Source organism: Hipposideros armiger, unplaced genomic scaffold, assembly GCF_001890085.2.
Source record: "Hipposideros armiger isolate ML-2016 unplaced genomic scaffold, ASM189008v1 scaffold_531, whole genome shotgun sequence".
NCBI lineage: Eukaryota > Metazoa > Chordata > Mammalia > Chiroptera > Hipposideridae > Hipposideros > Hipposideros armiger.
Genome location: NW_017731881.1, coordinates 84,574 through 96,483, shown reverse-complemented (window position 1 = coordinate 96,483; position 11,910 = coordinate 84,574). Strand labels below are relative to the sequence as shown.

At 55.0% G+C, this 11,910-nt stretch overlaps 3 protein-coding genes across 4 annotated transcripts in view; 2 read left to right on the top strand and 1 right to left on the bottom strand.

Moving 5' to 3' along the window:
• Window positions 1-4,455, top strand: part of DUOXA1 (dual oxidase maturation factor 1) — a 10,648-nt gene extending 6,193 nt beyond the window's left edge. The window contains exons 3-8 of the mRNA XM_019668675.1: window positions 1,176-1,352; window positions 1,667-1,724; window positions 2,410-2,544; window positions 2,775-2,988; window positions 3,237-3,454; window positions 4,168-4,455. Coding sequence (XP_019524220.1) covers window positions 1,206-1,352; window positions 1,667-1,724; window positions 2,410-2,544; window positions 2,775-2,988; window positions 3,237-3,454; window positions 4,168-4,424 — 1,029 coding nt within the window. The 5' untranslated portion in view covers window positions 1,176-1,205 and the 3' untranslated portion in view covers window positions 4,425-4,455. The remainder of the gene's footprint in view (window positions 1-1,175; window positions 1,353-1,666; window positions 1,725-2,409; window positions 2,545-2,774; window positions 2,989-3,236; window positions 3,455-4,167) is intronic.
• Window positions 4,456-5,522: 1,067 nt separating this feature from the next.
• DUOXA2 (dual oxidase maturation factor 2) lies at window positions 5,523-9,158 on the bottom strand. 2 transcript variants are annotated; one of them, XM_019668676.1, is made up of 6 exons: window positions 8,753-9,124; window positions 7,649-7,706; window positions 7,233-7,367; window positions 6,773-6,986; window positions 6,230-6,444; window positions 5,523-5,850 (listed from the first exon to the last, which is right to left on the bottom strand). In XM_019668676.1, exons 1-6 carry the CDS (start codon window positions 8,897-8,899, stop codon window positions 5,657-5,659), a joined length of 963 nt encoding a protein of 320 aa, XP_019524221.1. In that variant the 5' UTR covers window positions 8,900-9,124; the 3' UTR covers window positions 5,523-5,656. The 2 variants fall into 2 exon arrangements, 1 of the variants encoding a protein (XP_019524221.1); XR_002126882.1 differs by having other exon boundaries at window positions 5,759-5,850; window positions 6,151-6,444; window positions 8,753-9,158.
• Window positions 9,159-9,288: 130 nt separating this feature from the next.
• Window positions 9,289-11,910, top strand: part of LOC109396662 (dual oxidase 2-like) — a 17,525-nt gene continuing 14,903 nt past the window's right edge. Inside the window, exons 1-6 of the mRNA XM_019668677.1 lie at window positions 9,289-9,709; window positions 9,993-10,057; window positions 10,344-10,433; window positions 10,694-10,858; window positions 11,427-11,614; window positions 11,798-11,910. Coding sequence (XP_019524222.1) covers window positions 9,994-10,057; window positions 10,344-10,433; window positions 10,694-10,858; window positions 11,427-11,614; window positions 11,798-11,910 — 620 coding nt within the window. The 5' untranslated portion in view covers window positions 9,289-9,709; window position 9,993. The remainder of the gene's footprint in view (window positions 9,710-9,992; window positions 10,058-10,343; window positions 10,434-10,693; window positions 10,859-11,426; window positions 11,615-11,797) is intronic.

Genomic DNA, 11,910 nt, shown 5'->3' with positions numbered 1-11,910 from the left:
TCTCTCTCTCTCTCTCTCTCTCTCTCTCTCTCTCTCTCTCTCTCTCTCTTTCTTTCTTCATGGTACATAAAATAATAACATGTCTTGTAATCCATTCTGTCTGGATTTAACAAAACACAGTAAGTTCAGGTTCCATTTCCCCAAAATTCTATCTGCAAAGGGACAAACTAAAGTCAAATTGAAATTCAGGGACAGGCAGAGCCAGGGTGCAAGCTGAAATGAGGCCTGGGAATTTGAGTCAAGGAGGAAGACTGCTGCTGGTGATGTGTGGGGTAGAAGGACATCTGGCCCCAGCACTGTTCCTGGTGGAGGAGGGCAGGTGCTCCTTCAGTGCTTACTGAGGTGAACTCAGTTCAGCTCGATTGTTCTGGAGTTGCCAGAGCAGGAGCCAGTGCTTGAGAAAGCTGGACAGACCAGTGTGGGCAGTGCCAGGTCTGGGAATCAGCCCTCTGGTGTTGTAGTTGGATTATATACTTAGCAGAGCTGACTGGCCTTTGTTCCTTTGGGGACTAAGGAGGAAAGCCAGACTTTTTGCAATCTGTACCACCTGTCACCCTTATGCCTTCACTTGACAGTAAGTATAGCTCCTTTTATGTTCCGTGATCTGTCTGCTTGTGCTGGAGGCCTAAGGGAGATAAAACAGTACAGTAAAACCTTGGACTGGGAGTAATTTGGTTTGCGAGTGTTCCACAAGATGAGCAAACATTTCTATTAGGTTGGTGCAGAAGTAATAGCGGTTTTTGTAATAGCAAAAACCGCTATTACTTCTGCACCAACATAATAATACATTTAACTTGGTAAACGAATGATGTCTCGCAATACGAGTAGATTGTTTCCAGAATGAATTATGCTCGCAAATGAAGGTGTTACTGTATTATATTTCTTAAGACAGTCCCAGAGGAAGCAGTGAAGCCTCCAGGGTAGTGGTGGCACTGATTTAGAGAACCTGGGAGTTAGGAAGGGAGCATGGAGTGACAGACTGATTAACAAGACCCTCATTCTTACAGCCAAAACATGGGGAGATGGATGGCTGAGGGCAGGGAAATGGCAGTAACAGTGGAGCCTGGTGAGCTCCAGAGAAGAGGGTTCTGGTTTGTTTTATTCTCGGCTGTATCTCCAAGAACAGTACCCGGCAGATAGCGGGCACTCAATAAACATCTATTGTTGTTGTATAGGACCTGCCTGTACTGCACAACCCCACCAACATGGCTGCTTTTGGACACACGTTCCCCTTCTATGCTGGCCCCAAGCCAACTTTCCCAATGGACACCACCTTGGCCGTCATCATCACCATCTTTCTGACTGCACTGGTCACCTTCATCATCATCCTGCCTGGCATTCGGGGCAAAATGGTGAGAAACAAACCTAACCCTGGAGACCTCACCCCAAGAGAGACCTTGGCCTCAAGGTGAGGGGGCCAGACTCTGACTACAACCAGACTCAGAAAGAGGCTCCCGTCCTGAGAAAGCATCCTCCCCCAACAGAAAGTTCCCCCACTCATTGATGAATGGGGGATGATTAGTGAGCACCTATTATGTGCCAGGCACTCTGATCTCAACTGATCAAGTGACCTGTTTAAGAGCACCCTCCCCAAGTCTGGAAAGAGGAAGGGTGGATTTGGAAGGAGGGTGCTCCTTCCTAAACCCTCCACCCTGTTATGGCTCAGAGGCTGTTCTGGCTGCTGCGAGTGGTGACAAGCTTATTCATCGGGGCTGTGATCCTGGGTGAGTGCAAATCACAGCTGACTTGAGCAGTGCCTCCATCCCATGTGGTTCCCTCAGCAGCTGGCCTGGACTCTCCTTCTTTCCCCACATCAGCCTCTGCTTCAGGGTGGGCTTCCAGATTCTGCCCACCTGCCTCCCTCAACGTGGCCTTATCCCCTCACTCTTACCCTTGGCCTGAAGAGTGTGGGCTCTGGGAAGCCACCCTGGATGCATCTCTCCAACCTTCCTAACATTTCTATTCAGAGGAAAGTAGGTCAAAATGAATGTCTGTGGGGAGAGGGTCTTTGGAGACTGGAGGGAGGAAATGGAGGAGGGCTGCTTGCTTTGCTTTGAGAATTAGGCAAATAGGAGAGATGGAAAGTTTCTGTGTTGAAGCTGTGTTTGCCCAGGATAGTTTATTATGTTAATTTTTCCTTCCCCAGCTGTTTGAGTAGCTTTCCCTAAATGGGGGAGGTCGGGAGGGGAGGTGTAAGAGGAGTAGACCAAGGGAAATCTTGGATTCTTACCCATTTATTCATCCCACACATATTGTTGGCAAGCCAACCAAGAGCCAGACTCTAGCTAATTAATGGACACACAATTGTGAGTAAAACAGATATGGTCCCCTTGTAGCTCTCCCTCTGACTCTAACCCAGCAATGCCCAGAACTTCGTGAGTTCCTATATGTCTAATTCCCCAACCCCAGCTGTGAATTTCAGTTCTGAGTGGTCCGTGGGCCAGGTCAGCACCAATACGTCATATAAAGCCTTCAGTTCCCAGTGGATCAGCGCTGATGTTGGGCTGCAGGTTGGACTGAGAGGAGTCAACATCACACTCACAGGTGAGGGAGGGCTCTTACCTATCAGGGAGCGGAAGGCTCTGTTCTCTGCCTGGGATATAGTTTGGTGTGGTCTAAAGAGCTACGATTGGGGAATGATAGGAGGGAAATTCGTAGGCCTAGGCCTTCTCTCCATTGAGACCAGCCTTGCCCCATGTTGTGGGCCCCTACCCAGGCAAATGCCCCACTCTGACCCTTGGGTCCCTGCTGAGCACAGCTGCCCCATTTCCCAGGGACCCCAGTGCAGCAGCTGAATGAGACCATCAGTTACAATGAGGAATTCACCTGGCGGCTAGGCGAGAACTATGCTGAGGAGTATGCAAGGGCACTGGAGAAGGGGCTGCCGGACCCCGTGCTCTACCTGGCTGAGAAGTTCACCCCGAACAGCCCATGTGGCCTGCATGGCCAATATCGTCTGGCGGGACACTACACCTCGGCCATTTTGTGGTGAGGGTGGGATGGAGACCCTGCTTGCCTAGATCCAGGAACAGGGTTTATAGCCATCTCTCCTCCTCTCATGTGGAGGTCCCTGGTGGGACAGGCTGGCACCAGTCACCACAGTACTTGCTTGGGAAGCCCACAGGCAGAAATCCCTTCCTCACATCTTTGGGGTGTCCTTGGATCCCTGAGCCTCCACTTGGGTTCCCCCAGGTAGAGGTGACTGGGCCAGCCTTCACCAGGTCCTGGCTCTCCAGGGTGGCATTCCTCTGCTGGCTGCTGGCCAATGTGATGCTGTCCATGCCCGTGTTGGTCTATGGTGGCCTCATGCTGCTGGCCACAGGGATCTTCCAGCTGTTGGGACTGCTCTTCTTCTCCATGGCCACATCACTCACCCCACCCTGTCCCCTGCGCCTGGGCACTGCTACACTGCACACTCACCGTGGACCTGCCTTCTGGATCACGTTGACCACAGGTGAGGCCCAGCCCTGGAGACAAGCTGGAGAGCTCAGGGCTAGGAAGGGAGGGTCAAGGACCATCATGTTGGTGGGGCTGAGGGTCTGGGGGCCAGGATGCCTTCCCCCTCTTTAAAGCCCCACCCCTCATCTCCAGTTCCACTCCCTGGTTCCACTCCCTCTCCCTTCTCATATATGCCTACTGTCCTGTGTGTTCTCTCTTTCTCTGTCCATGTCCCTTATCCCCTAATTCTCTTCACTCAGCTCTTCCCAAATCTTCCCATCTCATGTCCCCCCCCACACACTTACCCCAAACACTCTTCTCTGTGTCCCCCATTTCTAGAACCTTTCTCTGTCCCTGCCTCACATAGTCTTAAATTGTCCTGCAGTTTTATTGTCCTCTCCTGTCGCACTGTATCTATCCCTCATGTCCTTTCCCATGCCTCCTCCTCTACGCCCTGCACTTTCCACAGCTCTCTCCCCTCTCCCCCCACCCCCCATCTCTGTCTCTTTCTTTCCTGGGATGTAACTGAAAGATTACTGGGCTTAGAGTCCAAAACTCACAACAGAGCCACACCAGCCATATGATCCTAAGCCAGTCACCTTTCTGAACCCAAGTTGCCTTGAAGTGGAGATGCCAAGCCTCCCTTAAGAGTTCTGATGCTCTTGGGAGAAAATGTCTGTGAGAGGGTATCACCATCACTAAGCAAGATACCTATTGCCTCATCCCTAGGACTGCTTTGTGTGCTGCTGGGCCTGGCCATGGGGGTGGCCTACAGGATGCAGCCCCACAGGCTGAAGGTTTTCTTCAACCACAGTGTGGGGAAGAACCCTGGGCTGGAGTGGAATCCTGAGGAAGGGGGACTCCTGAGCCCCCGCTACCGGTCCACAGCCGAGAGTCCTGAGACCCAGGACATTCCTCTGTCAGAGGCTTCCTCCAAGGGATGCTGTGAGAAGAAGCACCCCAGTGTGCCTGCTCATGCCCTATAAGGTTCCTCTCCCTGGTGGCCACCCAGACTTCTGATCTGGCTCCAGACCTCTTTGGAGCCCCATAAAACCACCAGAACTTCCTACAGGATAGGTTTTATCAGCTTCCTTGTCCTAGTCTGTAGGTGGAGTACAAAAAGCAGGCTCTACCTATTGATGTTAAAAAAACAAGACAAAAGCTCTGAGGTGCTGGACAGATGTTGGGGCTGCCCATAAACCTTGTCACATGGTAAGACCAGGCATGGGCTGCCCCTTGGGTCCCGGGCTGAGCAGTTTCCACACAGCAACCCTGTCTTCCTTTGATGATTTGCCTCTTCGAGATACCATTTATTGAAACCCAACTTCACCCACATAATGTTGTGTGTGTGTGTGTGTAGAGTGGGGCTGGTTACCATGTGATTCACCTGTGGTCCCTCTCAGCCTTCTGCACCTCTTGTTTTCCTTTTTCCTGGGTCCCCTTAGTTCTTTCGTTACTTCCCCAGCTTGTGTGACCTCTTGGTACAATGAAAGACAGCACTAGGAGGGAGAAGAAACCAAACTTTGCATCCCAGGTATAATATTAACCAATTGTGTCACATTCCCTTTGAGCTTCAGTTCTCAAATTTGCCAAATAAAATTGTAAGACTTGCCAAAGGCCTACAAAAAATTCCCAGGATTTATGTTTTTTAAGCCTCGCTGATATCTACCCTGCGCCTCAGACACCACTCTGTAGTGAATAAACTCCCAAACGCCATTCCTTGCTAGCTCTCTTAGCGGGCCAGCGCAGGGGAGCCCACAGGGTCAGTGGAAGGGTGAGCTGCCCGGTCACTGCGACTTACCATCCACCCCGGGCAACCCAGGAAGATGCTGGCTCCTGTCAGTTCTCCTCTGGGTTCACTAGAGGGCGACCCTCTCCCAGAGCTTTTCCCGGGTTACTCCGGATCCTTCAGACAGAGAGACTCCGGGTTCGGGAAAGGCAGAGAAAGAGGATGTTCAAGGCAGAGCAGGAGAAGGTTCTGTTCTACCTCCTGCCCAGCGAAGTCTCCCGATGGCGATGGCGCGTGTGCCCCAAGAGCCTAGTGAAGCCATGGAAATTAATGGGGGGAAAGTTTTTTAAAAAACAAAAGGAAAAATTTTATTTATGGCACATGTCTGAGGCTGCCCATATTTTTCTGGGCTCCCGCAGCAGCGCAGCGCCCCTCCTGGAGCACTGCTCCCGGCCTGCTTGTGACCGAGACGAAGTAAGAGTCTTTTATTTACAGGTTAGTACTGATCGTGAAGTCTGAGGCCCCGAACTGCTTGTGTATTGGGTTGTGGAAGTTGAGAGGTGAACCCCCTCTTGCCTGATTACTGCAGTCCTTGACGTTTAGGTCCAAGAAGGTGCGAAGAGCGCTGGGCCGAGCGTAATGAAGACTCACCACGGCCCCTCCCAAAAGGAGGCACAGGACCCCTGCGGCGGCACGAACATGAGGAAAGGGGGCGGTCAGGACTCTGAGACAGAACCCGGTCTGTCCCTTCCATCTATCTGAGGCCTTCCCTCACATTTCCTGTCACCTCACACACGCGCGCGCGCGCGCGCGCGCGCAGGAAGGCCTCTAATATGGATTACACGATATACGAGTTCATGTGCTAACTGGGCAAGATACCGAACCCTTCTGAACCCCCTTCCCCTTATCTGTAAAATGGGCATAACAGCGCCTGCCTCTATGAAATATTGAGAGGAGCAAATTAGTAATATAAGTGAACTCACTTTGTAAACTGGAAAGCGCGCACCGGTATAAATCGCATCCCCATCCCAGCCGCCCCAGGCCCATCCGCTCAGTCCTCACCGGTGGCCAGCGTGACCCAAAAGGCAGCACCGTAGTGAGTGGTGAGCGCGGAGGAGCCGAGGCGGAGCGAACAGAGCGGCACGCTGGAGATGGAGGCGAAGACGAAGACAGAGAAGAGCGCGAACGTGCCGGTGGCCAGGAACGCCAGGCCTCCATACAGCGGGACGGGCATGGAGAGCAGCGCGTTGGAGAGGAGCCAGAGGCAGAACGCCACCCTGCAGGAGGACCAGCTACGCTGTGATCCAGCTCCTCCCAGCCCTTCCGGGCTCCCATAGCCTCGCTTCCTCTATGGCCCTACTCCAGAACGAAAGGCTGGGCGAGGTGACGGAAGCCCTGTGGAAAACCCCAAGGGGTGTAGCCGGCTCCCAGCTGTTGCTGGGTCTCTCCGGATTTCGAAAGTCAGTGCAGATCTCTTGACCTGAACTGCGCGGCCGTAATTCTCACCCCGAGCTGTATGTAACCGAAGTTCACATCCGCTGGCTCACTTGCCCCCACTACACACACACACACACACACACACACTGCCTTCCTTCCAGCTCTCACCACAGCGTGGCCGAGGCATAGTATCCTGCCAGCCGGTACTGTTGGTAGAGCCCGCAGGGGCTGCTCCTGGTGAACTTCTCCGCCAAGTAGAGAACTGGATCAGGCAGCCCCTTCTCCAGTGCCTCCTCGTAGTCCTCCGCATAATTCTTGCCCGGACGCCAGCTAAACTGCTCGTTGTAGTCGATGGTCTCGTTCAGCTGCTGCACAGGGGTCCCTGCAGAGGCCAGCGGGGTCATGGGTCTGAGCAAAGCCAGAGACCCAGCAACTAAGCGGATTCGGATCAAACGTTGTGATGCAAGAGAAATGGGTTTGGCAGTGGTTGGAGGAAAACACAAATCCATGAGGACCAAAAGTTATTTGAGTCTGTGGGATCTGAAAGGTCCTGTAGCTGCCCCTGCCACACTCACCCAGCCATGGGGTCTGCCCACCCCAGGAATTCGCTTTGCCCCAGCCCCCTCACCTGTGAGTGTGATATTAATTCCCTCCAGGCCCACATGCAGACCGACGTGGGCTCGAATGCGTGCTGCACTGAAGGCCTTGTAGGATGTGTTGGTGCTCACCCAACCTACTGACCATTCTGCGCTGAAGTGCACGGCTGTGGGGGGAGATAAGCGATGGAGGGTGGACAGGAAGAGGATTGGGTAGATGGAATTGAGAGAGTGGTAATGAGAGGTGGGACACTGCAGAGGGCCAGGTGGGGTTAGGGGTCGAATGTGGTATACGTGGTAAGGGCAGAAGAGTGAGCACTAGAAAGAGCTGGAGAATGGGGAGAGGGAGCAGGAAACCAACCCCAGTTCTTCAGTTTTCCAGGGCCCTCTGCCCATCTCCTTCCTCCCCCTAGGGCCTCTCTCCCCATCCCCTGCACCACACACTCACCCACAATTTCTGCGCCTATGAACAGACTTAGAAGAACTCTCACCAACCAGAACCAGCGCTGCAGGAACAGGTACTAGGTCAGGCCTGGATACTGCTCAATCAGAGCCCCCAAGACCTCCTTTGACCCCATGTCACTGGCATCTTAATACCCCAGCAACTGCCCTCTCTTGCCCTGCACCCTTTTCCCAGTTACATTCCTCATGTTTTGAGGCTCAAATCAGGCTTGCATTTTGTGCATGTCCCTCTAAGTCACTGGCATTTCTGTTTACTGGCCTCAGCCCCATTCCCAGTTCACCCTGCAACTAAGTTGTCTGTCTGCCTGCCTGGTGCTCTCCCTCCACCTTCACTCCCCCAGCTATCTGGCTCCTGGTCCTGGTTCCGCCTCCTTTTCTGGTCACTGCTGGTGAGGCTCAGTGAGTCCAGAAGTGCTAGGCAGGCAGGGGTTACCTCCCCCAAGAGAGGAAGGCCCCAGGATTCAGTCACCAAGTAGAGGAGGTGGGAACACAACCTCCCAGATATTTCTAAGTGCACCAGTTTCCCAGGGAACCAATGCAAGTCAAGTGTAGGTCCTCCTAGACTTGAAAAACAGACAACTTAGATTCTGGGAAAGGGGGAAGTCTAAGAGAAAATACCCAATCTACTACAGCTTTGAATCCCTTGCTTGAGTGTCTGACTCCTTAGGATGGGGGGCACCACACACATAAGTCTCACCCCAGCATACGGACATTACCTAGAGGACTGGATGGGAGTGGGGACCAGGGTGGAGCTGCAGTCTGGGTAGAGGCAGGAGGCCCCGGCATCACGTGAAAACTAGAATTGGCCCCAGGATTACTGGATGGGGCACCCACTCTCAACAGCCTCCTAAATGATCCTTCTGGGGTTAGTCTCTAGAATGTTTTGAATGGGACCTCTGGCCTTGGGAAGGGATGCGTGCTGCACCAGACTTCTGGGTCTGCTCCACCTATGCTTGTCTGGTTCAGTGCTTTCAGCCTGACTCTTCAGACTGAGGTCCTTTTCACAGTCTTAACCTGTCCTGGGTCCTCCAGAAACAAGCTGCCCATGACGCCCTTCACCCTCAGACCCGAGCTTCTAGCACCCCCTTACCGAGTGGCCACGAATCCCGGGCAAGATGAGCAAGAAGCTGATGGCCAAGCATAAAAACACCAGAATGACGATGAGCAGCGGGACGCTGAAGCTGGCTGGATGCCGGGGCTGGGGGTAATAAGGCAGCTCGCCATTCCAGAGAGTCATGCTGAAACCCGGCGATTAGCTGCTAAGTCTGTTTGTGCAGGAAGAGCGCGTCCTTGATGTTGGAGCCGGGTCCCACTTCTTTTTATCCCGCTCTTTGCGTGCTAGGGCTTAACTCAAAGTTGGTCAAGTGTGAGTCCCTCAACACGCCTGGGCGGAGTCGGAATTATTTCTTACTTGCTGTGGCCAGTTTCCTTCGCGGTTCTGCAGGTTCACTCTGCGTTTGGAAGACGCGCGGGACCGGGACCCCTTTTATAGCAGCCTGCGCAGAGTGCTGAGCAAATCCGAACTTGGCAGCCAAGTCGGAGCGGGAAGAGGACTTGCAAATAAGAGGCGGCGATCTCTATGCAAATGAGAGGAGCCCAGCCTCTTCAGCAGGAGGGCGAGACCGGAGTCCAGATGCTCACACTTGGCACAAGTCTGGTCAGAGTGGATACTAGCGTAGCTGGCCTCAGAGGACCCAGAGAGGAGGGTAAGAATGCAGTCCGCGAATCTGAAGATCTGCGGAGTTTGGGACGGAGGGATAGTGGGGTGGCGGAGGCAGAAAGCGGAGCAGAGATGCAAAGATGCCAAGAGGAAAGAAGACCTGACCCCGACAGGGGCCCTAAGCCAGAGGTTGGACCGGGGCTTGGGGCCCGATCTCCCCATCCCTCCTGTCCATGCACAAAAATTCATTGCGGGGTATGAGGGGCTGCAGGTCCCGGCCCCCAGCTCAGTAACTACTTTCTTTTCCCTGCTTCCTCTAGGAGAAGCAGTTCCTGAGGGGTTGGGGGTGAGGAGTGGAGGCTTTTGGCGAGCCCTGGGAGGTTGAAGGTAATGTCCTGCCCGGGAATGACATGCCCCGGAAGACTTGTCGCCTATGGGCTTCTGTAATCGGGGTTAGTTCTTCGACAAGTAGAGAGTGGAGACAAGCGTTAGTGCCTACTGGGCTACCAGGTGTCCCAAAAAGAGTGGCATGCTGGTGTGGGTCCTTGGTAATGCTTCTAAAAGCATCGCTCAGAGGTGAAAACAGCTGGCGCCTCCTCCCTGTGTACCAGCTGTAGGCATGGGGGACGCCAGCTCCATGTCCCTTACATTCCACCTCCTATCCTCCTAGCATGCTCCGCGCAGAGGCACTGGTGCTCCTGGGAGCTCTATTGAGTGGACCCCTGGATCCAGCGGGTGAGTATCAGGGGTCCCTAGCTTCGGGATGTCACTCAGCACCCCTGGGGAGGAGGGAAGGGAGAATTGCTGTCAAATGTCTCCCGAGGCTTAGAGAACCGGTCAGATCGCTGCGGCGCTCAGCGGGTTGGGAAATTTCCCAGCGCAGACTCCACGACGCGCAGGTATCGCCACTTGGGTAGGTTTGGGGGCGCTCCGCGAGCCAGAGAAGCACGGGTCGAGGTCGTCGGGTCCCAGAGGTGTCGCGGGGAGGCCAGCGCTGAGGGGACCACTCTCTGACCCACAGGCGGCCAGGACGCACACTCACTGCCCTGGGAAGTGCAGCGTTATGATGGCTGGTTCAACAACCTGAGGCACCACGCTCGCGGCGCTGCGGGTGCGTCTGGTGGCCCGGGTGGAGACTGGGGCTCGAGGGACCAGGCGTGAAGAAGCAGAGAGAACCCGCCGCCAGATGCCCGGCGGCCTGCCCCCCACCCCCACCCCAACTCTTATGCACTCCTGGGGCCAGGAGACCCTGGGGAGAGGGGGGATCTCGTCAGTAGAGGGTGGTGGTTGAGGAAGGAGTCGGGCAAGTTTCGTGGGCTGGTTGGGGACGGAGTGCTCTGACACGGCCCCGCTCCCGCCCGCTTCCTGCAGGCTGTCGACTGCAGCGCCTTGTACCAGCCCATTACGCGGACGGTGTGTATCAGGCTCAAGGGGAGCCGATACTGCCCAACGCGCGCCGACTCAGCGACGCCGCTATGCGGGGCAGAGCGGGGCACGCATCCCACCGCAACCGCACAGTGCTGGGGGTCTTCTTCGGTGAGCGCAAAGGGAGAAAACACTGGGGTTGATCCTCTAAGGCCCGGCTGCAAGCCCACAGGAGACCTACTTGAGATTCGCAGCCACCTCCTCCCCCCACCAAGCAGCACTTCGAGTTTTTCTTCATCTCGGAGGGATTTAGGGGTTTAATGAAGGGATATTTGCTCTCATGATTTCTTTGACCCCTAATTCCAAGCCCAGGAGTGCCACTGGACCCCCATTATAGCTCTTAGGAGCTGAGTTCCCTGTCACCGCTCCCCTGCGAATATGATAATATTCTCTCCCCCCAACCCTGCAAGACGGATGGAATGGCAGGATCTGTTAGGAGACGGGGCCTGGCTTGGGGTAGCCCTTATATTATTTATATTGATTCTCACAACAAATTTATGAGTCGGTGAGATGGTATTATCGGCCCCCCCCCGCCCTTTGCAGATTAGAAAAAAAGCCACAGAGCTGGAGGCGGAGATTGCACTCAAACACATCTGCCTGTTGGCTCTTGAGAAACTTTGAAATCGGTCCTGGCCTTGGGGAGAGGCTATTCTCACCAATGTGTACCCCTCTCCCACAGGCTACCACGTGCTGTCTGACCTGGTGAGTGTAGAGAGACCCGGCTGCCCCGCGGAGTTTCTCAACATCCGAATCCCGCCGGGAGACCCCGTGTTCGATCGTGACCAGAGCGGGGACGTGGTGCTGCCCTTCCAGAGGAGCCGCTGGGACCCCAAGACCGGACAGAGCCCCAGCAACCCCCGGGACCTGGTGAGACAAGGCAGGCGGCGGGGCGGAGGCTGGACCGAGGCGGGTGGGGCCCGGGGCTCTGGGCCTGGGGTGTCCAGTCGGGAGAGGCTCCCACCCGACACACACGGACACCCGCCTGGCCCTGGTCCTCCCTTACCCGCCTGGGCTACACGACCCCGGCTCACCTGTCCGGTGCCCCCGCAGACCAACGAGGTGACGGGCTGGCTGGACGGCAGCGCCATCTATGGCTCTTCGCATTCCTGGAGCGACGCGCTGCGGAGCTTCTCCGGGGGGCAGCTGGCGTCGGGGCCCGACCC

Excerpts from the sequence above, each read along its gene's own strand:
- DUOXA2 (XM_019668676.1), bottom strand. The coding sequence starts at position 8,899 with ATGACTCTCTGGAATGGCGAGCTGCCTTATTACCCCCAGCCCCGGCAT. Across the intron at positions 7,368-7,648 it reads CATAGGCGCAGAAATTGTGG|CCGTGCACTTCAGCGCAGAA; the intron begins GTGAGTGTGTGG and ends CTCCCCCCACAG. Across the intron at positions 6,445-6,772 it reads TATGCCTCGGCCACGCTGTG|GGTGGCGTTCTGCCTCTGGC; the intron begins GTGAGAGCTGGA and ends GTCCTCCTGCAG.